The sequence below is a fragment of the Coregonus clupeaformis genome, chromosome 12 (assembly GCF_020615455.1).
Source record: "Coregonus clupeaformis isolate EN_2021a chromosome 12, ASM2061545v1, whole genome shotgun sequence".
Lineage (NCBI taxonomy): Eukaryota > Metazoa > Chordata > Actinopteri > Salmoniformes > Salmonidae > Coregonus > Coregonus clupeaformis.
The window spans coordinates 31,048,990-31,065,540 of NC_059203.1; the positions used below are offsets into that span (position 1 = coordinate 31,048,990).

At 46.2% G+C, this 16,551-nt stretch overlaps 1 protein-coding gene across 3 annotated transcripts; it reads left to right on the top strand.

The window, feature by feature from the left end:
- Positions 1 to 10,884: 10,884 nt before the first annotated feature.
- Positions 10,885 to 16,285, top strand: LOC121578196 (myogenesis-regulating glycosidase). 3 transcript variants are annotated; one of them, XM_041892388.2, is made up of 3 exons: positions 10,885 to 11,087; positions 12,599 to 13,111; positions 13,487 to 16,285. In XM_041892388.2, the coding sequence occupies exons 2-3, from the start codon at positions 12,846 to 12,848 to the stop codon at positions 15,273 to 15,275; spliced, it is 2,055 nt and encodes a 684-aa protein (XP_041748322.1). In that variant the 5' UTR covers positions 10,885 to 11,087; positions 12,599 to 12,845; the 3' UTR covers positions 15,276 to 16,285. The 3 variants fall into 3 exon arrangements, with proteins under 3 accessions (XP_041748322.1, XP_041748323.1, XP_041748324.1); XM_041892389.2 differs by having other exon boundaries at positions 12,603 to 13,111; XM_041892390.2 differs by lacking the exon at positions 10,885 to 11,087 and adding an exon at positions 11,254 to 11,317.
- Positions 16,286 to 16,551: the final 266 nt, after the last annotated feature.

Below are 16,551 nucleotides of genomic sequence, written 5' to 3' on the forward strand. Positions count from 1 at the left end.
TTCTCATTTACAACTGTGACCTGGCCAAGATAAAGCAAAGCAGTGCGGAAAAAACAACAACAACACATAGTTACATATGGAATAAACAAAACGTACAGTCAATAACACAATAGAAAATCTATGTACAGTGTGTGCAAATGTAGTAAGTTATGGAGGTAAGGCAATAAATAGGCCATAGTGCAAAATAATTACAATTATAATTTAGTATTAACACTGGAGTGATAGATGTGCAGAAGATGATGTGCAAATAGAGATACTGGGGTGCAAATGAGCAAAATAAATAACAATGTAAATAACAATATGGGGATGAGGTAGTTGGGTGGGCTAATTACAGATGGGCTGTGTACAGGTGCAGTGATCGGTAAGCTGCTCTGACAACTGATGCTTAAAGATAGTGAGGGAGATAAGTGTCTCCAGCTTCAGAGAGGTGTTGGCTTTGGGGATGACCAGTGATATATACCTGTTGGAACGCATACTACGGGTGGGTGTTGCTATGGTGACCAATGAGCTAAGATAAGGCGGGGATTTGCCTAGAAGGGATTTATAGATGACCTGGAGCCAGTGGGTTTGGCGACGAATATGTAGTGAGGGCCAGCCAACGAGAGCGTACAGGTCACAATGGTGGGTAGTATATGGGGCTTTGGTGACAAAACGGATGGCACTGTGATAGACTACTTCCAATTTGCTGAGTAGAGAGTTGGAAGCTATTTTGTAAATGACATCGCTGAAGTCAAGGATCGGTAGGATAGTCAGTTTTACGAGGGCATGTTTAGCAGCATGAGTGAAGGAGGCTTTGTTGCGAAATAGGAAGCCGATTCTAGATTTAACTTTGGATTGGAGATGCTTAATGTGAGTCTGGAAGGAGAGTTTACAGTCTAACCAGACACCTAGGTATTTGTAGTTGTCCACATATTCTAAGTCAGACCCGCCGAGAGTAGTGATTCTAGTCGGGCAGGCGGGTGCAAGCAGCGTTCGATTGAAGAACATGCATTTGGTTTTACTAGCGTTTAGGAGCAGTTGGAGGCCACGGAAGGAGTGTTGTATGGCATTGAAGCTCGTTTGGAGGTTTGTTAACACAGTGTCCAATGAAGGGCCAGATGTATACAAAATGGTGTTGTCTGCGTAGAGGTGGATGTGAGAGTCACCAGCAGCAAGAGCGACATCATTGATATACACAGAGAATAGAGTCGGCCCGATAATTGAACCCTGTGGCACCCCCATAGAGACTGCCAGAGGTCCAGACAACAGGCCCTCCGATTTGACACATTGAACTCTATCTGAGAAGTAGTTGGTGAACCAGGCGAGGCAGTCATTGGAGAAACCAAGGCTATTTAGTCTGCCAATAAGAATGCGGTGATTGACAGAGTCAAAAGCCTTGGCCAGGTCAATAAATACGGCTGCACATTACTGTCTTTTATCGATCGCGGTTATTATATCGTTTAGGACCTTGAGCGTGGCAGAGGTACACCCATGACCAGCTCGGAAACCAGATTGCATAGCGGAGAAGGTACAGTGGGATTCTAAATGGTCGGGGATCTGTTTGTTAACTTGGCTTTCAAATACTTTCGAAAGGCAGGGCAGGATGGATATAGGTCTGTAACAGTTTGGATCTAGAGTGTCACCCCCTTTGAAGAGGGGGATGACCGCGGCAGCTTTCCAATCTCTGGGGATCTCAGATGATACGAAAGAGAGGTTGAACAGGCTGGTGATAGGGGTTGCGACAATTTCCGCGGCTAATTTTAGAAAGAAAGGGTCCAGATTGTCTAGCCCAGCTGATTTGTAGGGGTCCAGATTTTGCAGCTCTTTCAGAACATCAGCTATCTGAATTTGGGTAAAGGAGAAGCTGGGGTGGGGGGTGGGGGGGGGAGGGGTGTGGCATGGGCAAGTTGCAGCGGAGGGTGCAGAGCTGGTGGCTAGGGGTAGCCAGGTGGAAAGCATGGCCAGCCGTAGCAAAATGCTTGTTGAAATTTTCGATTATCGTAGATTTATCGGTAGTGACAGTGTTTCCTAGCCTCAGTGCAGTGGGCAGCTGGGAGGAGGTGCTCTTATTCTCCATGGACTTTACAGTGTTCCAAAACTTTTTGGAGTTAGTGCTACAGGACGCACATTTCTGTTTGAAAAAGTTAGCCTTTGCTTCCCTAACTGATTGTGTATATTGGTTCCTGACTTCCCTGAAAAGTTGCATATCGCGGGGGCTGTTCGATGCCAATGCCGTACGCCACAGGATGTTTTTGTGCTGGTCAAGGGCAGTCAAGTCTGGGGTGAACCAGGGGCTATATCTGTTCTTAGTTCTGAATTTTTTGAATGGGGCATGCTTATTTAAGATGGAGAGGAAAGCACTTTTAAAGAACAACCAGGCATCCTCTACTGACGGAATGAGGTCAATATCCATCCAGGATACCCGGGCCAGGTCAATTAGAAAGGACTGCTCGCTGAAGTGTTTTAGGGAGCGTTTGACAGTGATGAGGGGTGGTCGTTTGACCGCGGACCCATTACGGACGCAGGCAATGAGGCAGTGATCGCTGAGATCCTGGTTGAAGACAGCAGAGGTGTATTTAGAGGGTAAATTAGTCAGGACGATATCTATGAGGGTGCCCATGTTAACGGATTTAGGGTTGTATATCTGTATTTCCCAGTCATGTGAAATCCATAGATTAGGGCCTAATGAATTTATTTAAATTGACTGATTTCCTTATATGAACTGTAACTCAGTAAAATATTTGAAATTGTTGCATGTTGCATTATATTTTTCTTCAGTGTACAGTATGTAGGAAATTCACCACAATCATGTCATTCATTGTTTGTCATATAAGGCATATAAGTTAACACATATACTGTACAAATACACTACTGACATATAAGTTCAAATATAAAAAATCTTACCAGATACTAATTAGATTACTTATTCTTTTAATTTTGTATTATTCAAATAATCTCTTCTGCCATAAAATATTCTTATTTGTTTTCCTGATTATTTTTCATACGGGTCACCATTAAAGGCTATGGGAATTATTACAACCTGTATATGTCACGGATTCTGCGAAGGCTGCCCCTCCTCCTTGCTCGGGCAGGCTTCGGCGTTCGTCGTCACCGGAATACTAGCTGCTGCCGATCTATGTTCTGTATTTCTATGTTGCACCTGTTGTCTATTGTTACACACCTGTTGCCCATTATTGTGATCACTCCTTCCCTATTTAACCCAGTGGCTCCCAATGTGTTTTGTGCATGGTTGTTTTTCGTTTCGTGTGTCGTTGGTGAGCGGGTTAGTTCCTCCCTGTGTGGAGGTATTCTGTGTTGTATTCTTTACTTATTTCAGTAAAGTACGTTTCTTAGAGTTCTGTGTCCTGCGCCTGACTTCGATCCACCGCATTACACTGACACTCGTGACAGAACCACGCACCATTTATGGAGTCAGCAGGTACAGCCAGTCAGTCCGAATTGATGGAGGAACGACTTCAATGACGGGAGAGTATCATCCAGGCTCTCGGCACCGCCATGGAGAGGGTGATGAAGACTATGGACCGTTGGGAGAGAGGTGGCCTTCCTACACCTCCTCCAACCACTCTACCACCCATACCACAGTACACCCCTTCGCCACCTGGGCCCAGTGGGATTCGGCTCTCGCTCCCGAGGGCATATGACGGTACACCAGCCGGGTGTCAGGGTTTCCTTCTCCAGGTAGAGCTCTACCTGGCAACCATTCACCCGGCGCCCTCGGGATACGAGAGCGTGTCCGCCCTCATCTCCTGTCTGTCGGGAAGGCGCTCGAGTGGGCCAACGCCGAGTGGGGAGGAATTGACGCTACATTGGTCCACTACGAGGATTTCACCCGCCGCTTCCGGGCGGTATTCGATCATCCACCATAGGGGAGAGCGGCGGGCGAGCGTCTGTTCCACCTAAGACAGGAGAGGAGGAGCGCCCAGGATTTTGCGCTGGAGCTCAGGACTTTGGCAGCCAGTGCCGGATGGAATGAGAGGGCCCTGATCGACCACTATCGGTGCAGCCTAAGGGAGGACGTTCGGCGGGAACTGGCCTGCAGGGATACCAATCTCAACCTGGACCAACTGGTGGAGATGTCCATCAGGCTGGATAACCTGTTGGAGACCCGCAGACGTTCTGATCAGGGCCCATTCATTCCAACCCCCATGGAGCTCGGAGATGCTGCGCTTAGGGAGACCAGGAGAGGGGCCGTCCCCTGCCCCAACTGTGGCCGCAGAGGACACACTCCCGACCACGGGAGTTCGACGGGACAGCGGAGCTGTGCCAAGGATTCCGTCTCCAACTGGAGCTCTACTTCTCAAGCATCCAACCGGTTCCATCGGAGCGGGAGAAGGTGTCCGCCCTCGTCTCCTGCCTCTCGGGGAAAGCCCTGGAGTGGGCCAACGTGATGTGGAATGAAGGAGGAGCCGCGTTGGAGAACTATGGGGAGTTCGCTCGCCTCTTCCGGGCGGTCTTCGATCACCCGCCCGAGGGTCGAGAGGCGGGCGAGCGGCTGGTCCACCTGAGGCAGGGGACGAGGACTGCGCAGGACTTCGCATTGGAGTTTTGGACGCTGGCAGCGGGGTCCGGGTGGAACGAGCGGGCCCTGATCGACCATTTCCGGTGCCATCTGCGGGAGGACGTCCGACGGGAGCTACCCTGCCGAGACACCATGGTGTCCTTCAACAAACTGGTGGACATGGCCATTCGTTTAGACAACCTGCTGGCAGCCAGAGGACGTCCTGGTAGGGGTCTTCCCATTTCCACCCCGGACGACTCGGATCCTGAGCCGATGGAGCTGGATGGAGCTGCCGGCCGAGAGAGCGGAGGAGGACAGCGACAGTGCCACTCTGGTGGCACGAAGGGACAATACACCACACATCGTAGTCAACGTTATTTTGGGCCGGGAGGCGGCATGCAGGGCACTCTCGCATCACCCCAGGTATCGAACACCCACACTCGTTCAGAGCCCTCTGCTGCGCACTGTAAAATACACATCTCCTTTCCTGAGCACATGGTAGTTCCCCAGTGTAAGGCGCTAGTCGCTTCAGGCGCAGCTGAGAACTTTATGGACAGGGCACACCGTATAGGCATTCCATTGAGTCCCCTATCTATACCACGCCCCATCAGAGCACTTGATAGTCGACCATTAGGGTCCGGGTTGGTTAAGGAAGTTACTGCACCAGTCACCATGATTACCCAGGAGACTCATTGTGAGCAGGTTACTTTTTCCATTATTGGGTCTCCTGCTTTCCCTGTGGTATTAGGTATCCCTTGGCTATCACTCCACAACCCCACCTTCTCATGGCCGCAGAGGGTTCTCACGGGGTGGTCGCGAGAGTGTCAGGGTAGGTGTCTAGGTGTTTCCGTTGGTGCAACCCACGGTGGAAAATCTAGACAGTACCTCCACCGTGCGCATTCCCCCTGAATACCTCGATCTGGTGCAAGCGTTCTCTAAAACGCAGGCGACTAAATTACCACCTCATCGGGTGGGGGATTGCGCGATAAACCTCCGGGTAGACGCTGTACCTCGCAGGTCATATATACCCCCTGTCACAGGCTGAAACGGTGGCTATGGAAACAAATGTCACTGAGTTCCTGCTCCACTTCACCCACCTCCTCGAGTTTCTTCTTTGTGAAGTAGAAGGACTGAGTTCTGCGCCCGTGCATTGATTATCGACCACTGAACAGGGAGACGATAAGATTGTTTTATCCTCTCCCCCTCATTCCTTCAGTGATTGAATCAATGCATGGGGCGTGCTTCTTCACCAAATTAGATCTCAGGAGTGCGTACAACCTGGTGCGTATCCGAGAGGGAGATGAGTGGAAGACAGCTCCCTCAGTTTTCCAGTCCTTTGTGAACGAGGTGTTTCGGGACATGCTTGGTCGTGGTGTAGTGGTCTACATCGATGACATCCTGGTGTATTCCGCTACACGCGCCGAGCATGTGTCCCTGGTTTGCAAGGTGCTGGCCCGACTGTTGGAAAATGACCTTTATGCCAAGGCAGAGAAGTGTATGTTTTTTCCAGCAGTCCGTCTCCTTCCTTGAATACCGCATTTCCACCTCAGGTGTGGAGATGGAGGGAGATCGCATTTCAACCGTGTGTAATTGGCTGACTCCAACCACGGTTAAGGAGGTGCAGCGCTTCCTTGGCTTTACCAACTACTATCGGAGGTTTATCCGGGTCTGTTCACCTCAGCCCCAGTACTGGCCCATCCTGATTCATCACTACCGTTCGTAGTGGAGGTGGATACGTCCGAGGTTGGGATAGGAGCTGTCCTGTCTCAACGCTCGGGTACGCCACCCAAGCTCCGCCCCTGTGCGTTCTTCTCGAAGAAACTCAGCCCGGCGTAGCAGAACTACGCCGTTGGTGATCAGGAGCTATTGGCTGTTGTCTGAGCTTTGACCGTGTGGAGGCATTGACCATCGTAACCTGGAGTACATCCGGGCAGCGAGGAGGCTGAATCCTCGCCAGGCCAGGTGGGCCCTATTCTTCACCCGGTTTGATTTCACTCTATTATTCATCCTGGGTACGAAGAATGTGAAGGCAGACGCGCTGTCCCGGCTGTATGACACAGAGGAGAGGCCCAGCGACAACACTCCCATACTGCCGGCCTCCTGCATTGTGGTGCCGGTAGTATGGGTGATGAACGCGGACAACACTTACTTTGGTCCCAGCTCTCTGCAGGTCATTCACTAGGTCCCCCCGTGTGGTTCTGGGATTTTTGCTCACCGTTCTTGTGATCATTTTGACCCCACGGGGTGAGATCTTGCGTGGCGCCCCAGATCGAGGGAGATTATCAGTGGTCTTGTATGTCTTCCATTTCCTAATAATTGCTCCCACAGTTGATTTATTCAAACCAAGCTGCTTACCTATTGCAGATTCAGTCTTCCCAGCCTGGTGCAGGTCTACAATGTTGTTTCTGGTGTCCTTTGACAGCTCTTTGGTCTTGGCCATAGTGGAGTTTGGAGTGTGACTGTTTGAGGTTGTGGACAGGTGTCTTTTATACTGATAACAAGTTCAAACAGGTGCCATTAATACAGGTAACGAGTGGAGGACAGAGGAGCCTCTTAAAGAAGAAGTTACAGGTCTGTGAGAGCCAGAAATCTTGCTTGTTTGTAGGTGACCAAATACTTATTTTCCACCATAATTAGCAAATAAATTCATAAAAAATCCTACAATGTGATTTTCTGGATTTTTTTTCTCTCAATTTGTCTGTCATAGTTGACGTGTACCTATGATGAAAATTACAGGCCTCTCTCATCTTTTTAAGTGGGAGAACTTGCACAATTGGTGGCTGACTAAATACTTTTTTTCCCCACTGTATATAGAGTACCAGTCAAAAGTTTGGACACACCTACTCATTCAAGGGTTTTCTTTATTTTTACTATTTTCTACATTGTAGAATAATAGTGAAGACATTAAAACTATGAAATAACACATATGGAATCATGTAGTAACCAAATAAGTGTTAAACAAATCAAAATATATTTTATATTTGAGATTCTTCAAATAGCCACCTTTTGCCTTGATGACAGCTTTGCACACTCTTGGCATTCTCTCAACCAGCTTCACCTTGAATGCTTTTCCAACCGTCTTGAAGGAGTTCCCACATATGCTGAGCACATGTTGGCTGCTTTTCCTTCACTCTGCCATCCGACTCATCCCAAACCATCTCAATTGGGTTGAGGTCGGGGGATTGTGGAGGCCAGGTCATCTGATGCAGCACTCCATCACTCTCCTTCTTGGTAAAATAGCCCTTACACAGCCTGGAGGTGTGTTGGGTCATTGTCCTGTTGAAAAACAAATGATAGTCCCACACGCCTAAACCAGATGGGATGGCGTATCGCTGCAGAATGCTGTGGTAGCCATGCTGGTTAAGTGTGCCTTGAATTCTAAATAAATCACAGACAGTGTCACCAGCAAAGCACCCCCACACCATAACACCTCCTCCTCCATGCTTTACGGTTGGAACTACACATGCGGAGATCATCCGTTCACCCACACCACGTCTCACAAAGAAACGGCGGTTGGAACCAAAACTCTCAAATTTGGACTCCAGACCATAGGACAAATTTCCACCGGTCTAATGGCTATTGCTCGTGTTTCTTGGCCCAAGCAGGTCTCTTCTTCTTATTGGTGTCCTTTAGTAGTGGTTTCTTTGCATTAATTCGACCATGAAGGCCTGATTCACACAGCCTCCTCTGAACAGTTGATGTTGAGATGTGTCTGTTACTTGAACTCCGTATAGCATTTATTTGGGCTGCAATTTTTGAGGCTGGTAACTCTAATGAACTTATCCTCTGCAGCAGAGGTTACTCTGGGTCTTTCATTCCTGTGGCGGTTCTCATGAGAGCCAGTTTCATCATAGCGCTTGATGGTTTTTGCGACTGCACTTGAAGAAACGTTCAATGTTCTTGAAATGTTCCGAATTGACTAACCTTCATGTCTTACAGTAATGATGGACTGTCGTTTCTGTTTGCTTATTTGAGCTGTTCGTCATAATAATGATTTGGTCTTTTACCAAATAGGGCTATCTTCTGTATACCATGTAGAAAATAGTAAAAATAAAGAAAACCCTTGAATGAGTAGGTGTGTCCAAACTTTTGACTGGTATTGTATATTTCCATCAGGCCTGTCATGACACTTGCATAAAAAGGTTGGATGGGAACCTGGTTACTGATGTTTGGCTTTGATGTGATGTGATTGGTGTGAAGACAAATCCAAACTGGCTTCCCTTTACACTTTTTTGGGGTGTGCCAGTTGAGCTCACTCAGTTTAGCTCAAACTGATTGCTTATTATTTTATTATTTTTTATCAAGGGACGCCAAATGCTCACTGGCTTCCCTTGCATTCAATGCTACCACCGGAAATAATATCATTCTCTTTTTGACCAGACAGCATTAGATAGATGGGCTACACATACAGAGACAGAGGGGCGCTGTTTCGCTCGGATGCTTTCTCCTCTTACCAAATTGAAGGAAAATTATTAAACACAAATCAGGTTTCCATCCAAACTTTTTATGAGAGTAAAAAAATGTAATGACAGGTCTGATGGAAACAAAACATTTGTCGGGAAACTTTCCAAATGTTGACAAAACTAAATATGCAAGACAAGGTGGGATCTTTTCGTGTCAGTACAATTTATTATGCGAGAAATATCAGTGGAAACACTTTTATGGGTAAATATTTATATAATAACCATCACATTGAAGTAAATTTGGGAGTCACACGATGACATGTTGTGTGGTCCTCCCACTATGACTCATCGGGAAAGCATACATTTTATTAGGCTTCAGATGAAAGTTATGATGAACTTCACAGGGTGGTGAAAGTGCAACGTGAGGAGCTTGATGCTCCTTTCCAATAAATATTGAGGGTCTTATTCTGGTGACGTGATCACCGATTCTTGGCTGCCGTTTGACAGAAATAATCTCGCTCTTTTGTCCATAATAATCTCATCACATAGGCTATACCCGCACTGTATCTGCGAGCTGTTGGCTAGAACCATGTGCCAATACCAGAGTAGGCACACTCGCTATATAACGAAACAACACATTTTGTGAGAAAACCATCAGTAGAGTTTAATGTGATGGAAACCCATTTAACTAGAATGTTTTATTCGGTACATGGGAATTTAACCGCAAAATATATTTTTATGTGTCTTACGTCATCACGCATAGCCTTTTATCCCCAACAAGTCAATTTGATGGAAACACATGTCAAACATTGGAATGGATGATGAGTGTAGGTTGGATAAGGATGTGTTTCTTGTTGGGCTGCGTTTTTTGAATAAGGATGTATATCTGGGAAACCCGTTTGAGGTATCGAAGAAGGTGAAGCATGTGTTGGGAAAAGTGGAATCAATCAGAGTGACCAGGAGTGGGCTTCTGCTGGTTAATTGTGTCACTGAAGAGCAGAAGAAGAAGGCATTGGGAATCACAAGAATGTCAAATTCCGAAGTATTATACTTTGAACTGCGGAGTAGAGCACCTGTTAAAAGAGTCATAGCCGGTTGTCAATGGAAGTAGATATTGAATTCTTCAAGAGAATCCAAGATGTGGTTGGTGCCCGTCATCTGAACCGCATGGTGAAAAGGAAGCAAGTCTATTGGTTCTTTTGTTTTTTTGATAAAGAGCACATCCCCACTCATGTGAAGTTAGGTTATGTAAAGTATGCAGTAAGAGCATTTGTCCACAAGCCACTACAACGCAATAACTGTAAAGGATTTGGCCATGTTGCAAATGTTTGCAGACAAGAAGGAGTATATTGAAGCTCAGAGTGAAGAAGGTCAGTGTTGCAACTGTGGTGAGGATCATGATCCAGAGTTCTTGGAGTGCCCTGTAAGGGTGAATGAGGTCAAGGTGGCAAAAGTAAGGGCAGGTTATAGAATCTCCTATGGGCAATCGAAAGAATTGTGGCGCTAGTGTTGATGATATGGTAGTGGATACGCCCAAATATTAGTGAATGTTTGTCAAACTATTGAACCGGCAGAAAAGTTATTGCGCCTGAAATAATTCTCAGTGGAAGACCTGCAAGGGGTACTGGCGACAGAAGAAGTACCACCCTCCCAGGCTCCTGAGCTTGTGTAGGGATCTGATTGGACTTTGTGATTTTAACAGAAGAAGTCAAATGAATTTTGGTTTGTTTTTTGCCCATATTGTTTTTATGCCGATTTTAGAATATTTGCATGAAAATCTGTCGCCAATTGGATGGAAATTTAGCTATTGAGAGACGAAAACCTAAATGATTTTTTTTTTAATGTGGGGGGAGGGGATCCTGGCTTCCCTTGGCATTCATGAATACAAGTCACTGCGAATTCAATATCTTCGATAGCATTTTGATGTCAGTGTTTCACAAACGCTGTTACAATTCGCCCATTACCCGACGTTTGAATGAATGGTTAAATCAGTTTAGTACACGTTTAGACGTCGTTCATAAATGTCACCACTGAAACTACATTTCCCATGCTCGGGAGGAGCCTTGTTTTTGTGAGCGCACGCAATTCGACCAGAGACGCGATACAACCATACCCCTCCCGAGCATGGGGAACTATGCCAGCAAAGTTGTGTGTGCTGGGAAGAGGATATTTCGCTACCCAGAACGGTGAGTATTATTGCAGTGCATTTTCCTATCAAACACCCATTATATTAATGATATTATACAGATATTTTTTGTTTGTTTTAGTTGTAAGATAGCTACTTAGCACTGTCGATGACTGCCCTGCGTACTGTGTCAAACTCTTCAAGTTGCGTAACGGTTTATGCCTGGCTGGAGCGATAAAGAAATATATCATGGGTACTACAAAGTTGACTAGTTGGGTTGAGGTTTGTATGGTAAGATACCTTTTCTTCACTCAATTAATAAATGGACATTTTATATTTAGTGTTGGGTTACTAAAATAAACACACACAATTCCTTGCTGTTCTAATCCCCGAGCCGACTAGGTGAAAAATCTGTCGATGTGCCCTTAAGCAAGGCACTTAACCCTAATTGCTCATGTAAGTCGCTCTGGATAAGAGCGTCTGCTAAATGACTAAAATGTAAATGTTATATCTTGTGAAACATTCGCGCTTCGTGTCAGCACTTTGTTTATTTCACACAGACATTTGCACAAGCCTAGCTGATAGCAAATCAGCTGAAATGACAACTAGTAGGCCTAACCTTCACAGACCATTGACCAAAAAACATTACTTCATGCATTTTTTTGTTATCACCTTGGCTATCACATGTATGCTATGTTGTGACTGGCAGCCACATCCTGTTAATGTTAAATCCATTGCTTACCCTTCAAGATTGGTTGGTGTTCCCGTTGAGGTTAAAATCTATAGCAAGGCTGGTTGAACACAGAATTAGACCATTCGATTGCTAATTAACTACAATTATCGACCCCCCCCCCCCCTACCACCTCCCCTCCCTCCCCCCCCCTCCCTCCCCTCCCCCTCCCTCCCTCCACCATTCCCTCTCTAACATCAGCCATGTAATTACCCAGAACCACCCTGTCTGCTTAGTTTTGGCCTACCTGGGAAGACCCTTGAGGTTTTGTCTGTTTGAAGCTTCTGTGTGTTTACATATGAGTCGGCACATTGCCAAGCTCTTAGCCCCTGGTTTGATAATGATTCCCACCTACCCCATGGCTGAGTGGAGTTGTTGCTTTGGTTACACATTTCCCTTAAGTTGCACTAATGTGGGCAAAGGTTCCATGATTACCATTATATTGACTTAGTGGGACAGGATGTTTTGTATGTGTGCCTCTCATTGGCTTTGGTGGGGTTTTAGAACAAAAGACCCAGAGTAGGCCTGAATTCGCCCTGCATCGACTCCAAAATCTACCTGCTTACATACAAATTAGGTCTGTGTTTGAACCAAACAAACATTTTGGTATTGCTGCAGGGCAAACTCCTATAGTGATTGTAGAGATAGTGAATATATTCTCTTCTTTACGTTTTCTTTTTTATTTCAAACAATGGGTGAGTGGTTTATTTATAGAGAGGGTCAGCAGCAAGTAAACTCTCTCCCTCCCTCCCCCTCTGTGATTTTAGATCTGAAGAACTGCTAGGGTGAACTTTGACTTGAGACGTTTGATCTAAAAGCCGGTTATCTTTCTTTTCATTCAGGCAGGTAAACAGATGAAAAGAGTGGGGGAAGAGAGCAACGTCTACTGAAGAAATAACCAAGACAAATTTCCTCAGCAGTCTGCAAGGCCATGCCTCATACAAGTCTCTGCATATAGAAGGAAGAACTGTGTGTTGTGACTGTGGTGTATCAATCAGGGGACTCCTGCTTTACTTTAAAGACACTTTCACCAATTTAAGGGATTCCTTACAACCCATTTCACTGGGGGACTGTTGAACAATAACCACAATGTACCAAGTGGTACCAGGAGGTGCAGGGGGCACAGTTACCAACGCTACACCCATCAAACAGAAACTGAAAAGGGACGCTCGGCCCTTAGTTGTAGCAAGTGTCTTAGGCTTGGTGCTGGTGATTGCTGCGGTAACCGCATGGTGCTATTACATTGGTTCTCTGCGCAAGGCTGAACTGCTCAAGACAGAACTTCTGGACCTCAACAAGGATGGCTACATCATTCGCAACCAGGCAGGGGCTATTGTCTTCAGGATGTCTTTCAGGTTTGTAATTTGCTTCAGAATAGGACAGCATAAATCAGTATTCATTAACCAACAGTTACTATTACTCATTGTGGAAAGTGTGTTAGCTGTGATTGAGAATTTATTCTAGTATATACCCGTATCCAATTCAGAAACATTAATCTACTGGGGAATAGAAAGCAGGCTTGCCCCCTAATCTGGTACAGTACCCCTTTAAAAAGAATCAAACTAGTCATGATTTGATCTGAAAAACAATTATAAGCTTAATCAAGTAATTACATTTTAAAGTGCCAAATGTAATCATAAATCAACTGCTCTAACATGAATATAGCCTGAGACTTGAATGCAAAGAAATGTGATGTAACTGATCATTCTTCTCTAAATGTTGAATGACAGGTCTGGCACCCTGGACTTAGACTCATGTTCTAAGGAGGGGGAGATACTGAGCTGTGGGCGCACCAGTGATCGGAAACTCAAGTTTTTCATCCAGACAGTATTCGACAATACAGTCCAATGCTACCGTGTGCGTTGGGAAGAATTGGTTCCCAGCCTGCCCGTGGAGCACGCCATGACCTACAACGTCTCGCACTGGTATGGTGGAGCCGAGACTGCCATACAGCATTGGCCTATCGCCATCTCCGGGCAGCAGGCACCCAAACCCTTTGTCACCAGTGATATCTACTCCAATCGAAACGGCTTTGGGGGCATCTTGGAACGTTACTGGCTCTCATCCAATGCCACGGCCATTAAGATCAACGACTCTGTGCCCTTTCATCTGGGCTGGAACGACACAGAGAAGACCATGTACTTCCAGGCAAGGTACCATGACACCCCCTACAAGCCAAATCCTGGTGAGGCACCTTGTGCTGAACTCAGCTACAGAGTCTGTGTGGGCTTGGACGTCACATCCATTCATAAGTACATGGTGCGCAGATACTTCAACAAGCCCAACAAGGTGCCTTCCAAAGCCATGTTCCGCCATCCGATCTGGTCCACGTGGGCACTACACAAGACTGACATAGACCAAGATAAACTTTTGAAGTTTGCGGCCAACATCCGCAAGCATGGCTTCAACTGTAGCCACCTGGAGCTGGACGATCGCTACACAAACCGCTATGGGGAATTTGATTTCGACTTGGCCAAGTTTCCCAACGCTACGGCCATGTTCCAGAAGCTCAAAGCAGACGGTTTTCTGGTCTCTCTCTGGACACACCCTTTTGTCAACTATGACTCTGAGAATTTTCACACCTGTGTGGAAAGAGGGCTTTTTGTCCGAGAACCTACAGGTCGTCTTCCGGCATTGGTAAGCTGGTGGAACGGCATCGGGGGCATTCTAGACTTTACCAACCCAGAGGCCCGTGATTGGTTCGCCTCACACCTGCGGTCCTTACGATCCAAGTACGGGGTGTCCTCCTTCAAGCTGGACGCAGGCGAGACAAACTACCTGCCCTGGCAATTCAGCACAAAGACACCCCTTCGCGACCCTAGCACGTTTACCCGTCGCTACACCGAGATGGCTATTCCTTACAATGAGCGGGCCGAGCTGCGTTCAGGCTACCAGTCCCAGAACATCTCCTGCTTCTTCAGGCCCATTGACCGGGACTCTGTTTGGGGCTACGAGCTAGGCCTCAAGTCCCTTATTCCCACCGTGCTTACCATCAGCATTCTCGGCTACCAGTTCATCCTACCGGACATGATCGGTGGCAACGCATATCTGAACCGCACTGATGGCGAGCGCACTTTACCAGACCGTGAGCTCTACATCCGCTGGCTGGAGCTGTCTGCTTTTATGCCCTCCATGCAGTTCTCCATCCCCCCCTGGGAGTACGATAACGAGGTGGTGGAGATCGCCCGGAAGTACACTGCTATCCATGAGAGCATAGTGGCCCCACGGGTTCTGGAACTGGCTGGGGAGGTGCTGGACACGGGAGACCCCATCATACGGCCTCTGTGGTGGATCGCCACTGGCGACGAGACTGCTTATAAGATTGACTCCCAGTTCCTGATAGGGGATGACCTCATGGTGGCGCCAGTACTGGAGCCTGGAAAGCAGGAGAGGGACATCTATCTCCCGGCTGGACACTGGCGGAGCTACAAGGGAGAACGGTTTGATATTAAGGAGCCTCTGCACCTTACAGACTACCCAGTAGATCTTGATGAAATTGCTTATTTTGTCTGGGTTTAGTGAAGAAGGCTGGACAGGTTAGGGGCTGCGTGAATTTGTTTATAGTATTTTCTCTGAAGTCAGGCGTCACACCACATTTGTGTTCTTGTAAATTTAGAATCACTATTATTGAAGAATGATCAAGGAGAAACCTTTCCTGCATGCTCAAACATGTGCCTTTGCAATAAACCAGGAATGTAGCAGAGAAGCTAGTGGGAAGAGCTATAGGAGGATGGGTTCATTGTAATGGCTGGAATGGAATTAATGGAATGGAGTCAAACATGTCTTTGATGTGTTTACCGTTCCATTTATGCCATTCCAGCCATTACATTGAGCCTGTCCTCCTATAGTTCCTCCCACCAGCCTCCTCTGGAAAGTAGATAAATTATGTATCATGAGAGACATATAACCCCAAAATTTATTCAGCATGACATAACAGTCTCAACTATTAACAGAATAGTCATCGGCTGACATTTTTAAAGGCTGATATTTGAATGCTTTCATGTCTTATTTATGAGTCAACACACTAAGAAGGGAAGATGTATATTGTGACGTGAAAATGCCTTGTATACTTACGTATGTTAATGATTTTTTTCTAATTTTGTTTTGCTGATGTTTTTGTTATTACTGTGTCAATGCATTTAACAATACAGTGTGTAATTGTTCAATCAGTGGTTGTTCTGTTAAGGTTCTCGCCACTCTGAAACCAAAAGAAGCTGCACATGAGATTCTTCACCTGAAGAGTTTTCTGAGGAAGTTGGATGTCATATTTCCCCTGTTGTGTTCACCTTGTCTGCTTCCCAAATGGCACTCTCAAAAGGACCACAATGAAAATAAGCTTTTAAGCTTTATTGTGTTATCCTGGATGATTTTCTTAAATTGTATGTGGAGGCGTCACCGGCTGCAGCGCCCTTATGTATATATTTTAAAAAATGGTCTAACACATTTTATCAATCAATATTCCCTATGTAGTGGTCAAAAGTAGTGCACTATATAGGGAATAGGGTGAGATCTGGGACTAGGACTGGCGGTCATGACATTTTGTCAGCCGGTTATTGTCATGCAAAAGCCTGCTGGTCTCACGGTAATTGACCGTTAATTAACATAAACACGTTTAGCATCTCCAAGCCTCCACTCATACAAGCCGCTCAGACATACTGGGACTCACTTCTTGACATGGAAGTAGGTGATTAGACATGTATTTTTGAGTGCTTGAAGCTTAATTACTATTCTCAGTCTTGTAGTCTTAAGTGACAAACTATCCATTTACTTTGGTGTCATTCTTGTAATATTATAC

Coding starts and splice junctions, on each gene's coding strand:
- LOC121578196 (XM_041892388.2), top strand. CDS start 12,846: ATGTACCAAGTGGTACCAGGAGGTGCAGGGGGCACAGTTACCAACGCT. Junction 13,112..13,486: donor GTCTTCAGGATGTCTTTCAG/GTTTGTAATTTG, acceptor GTTGAATGACAG/GTCTGGCACCCTGGACTTAG.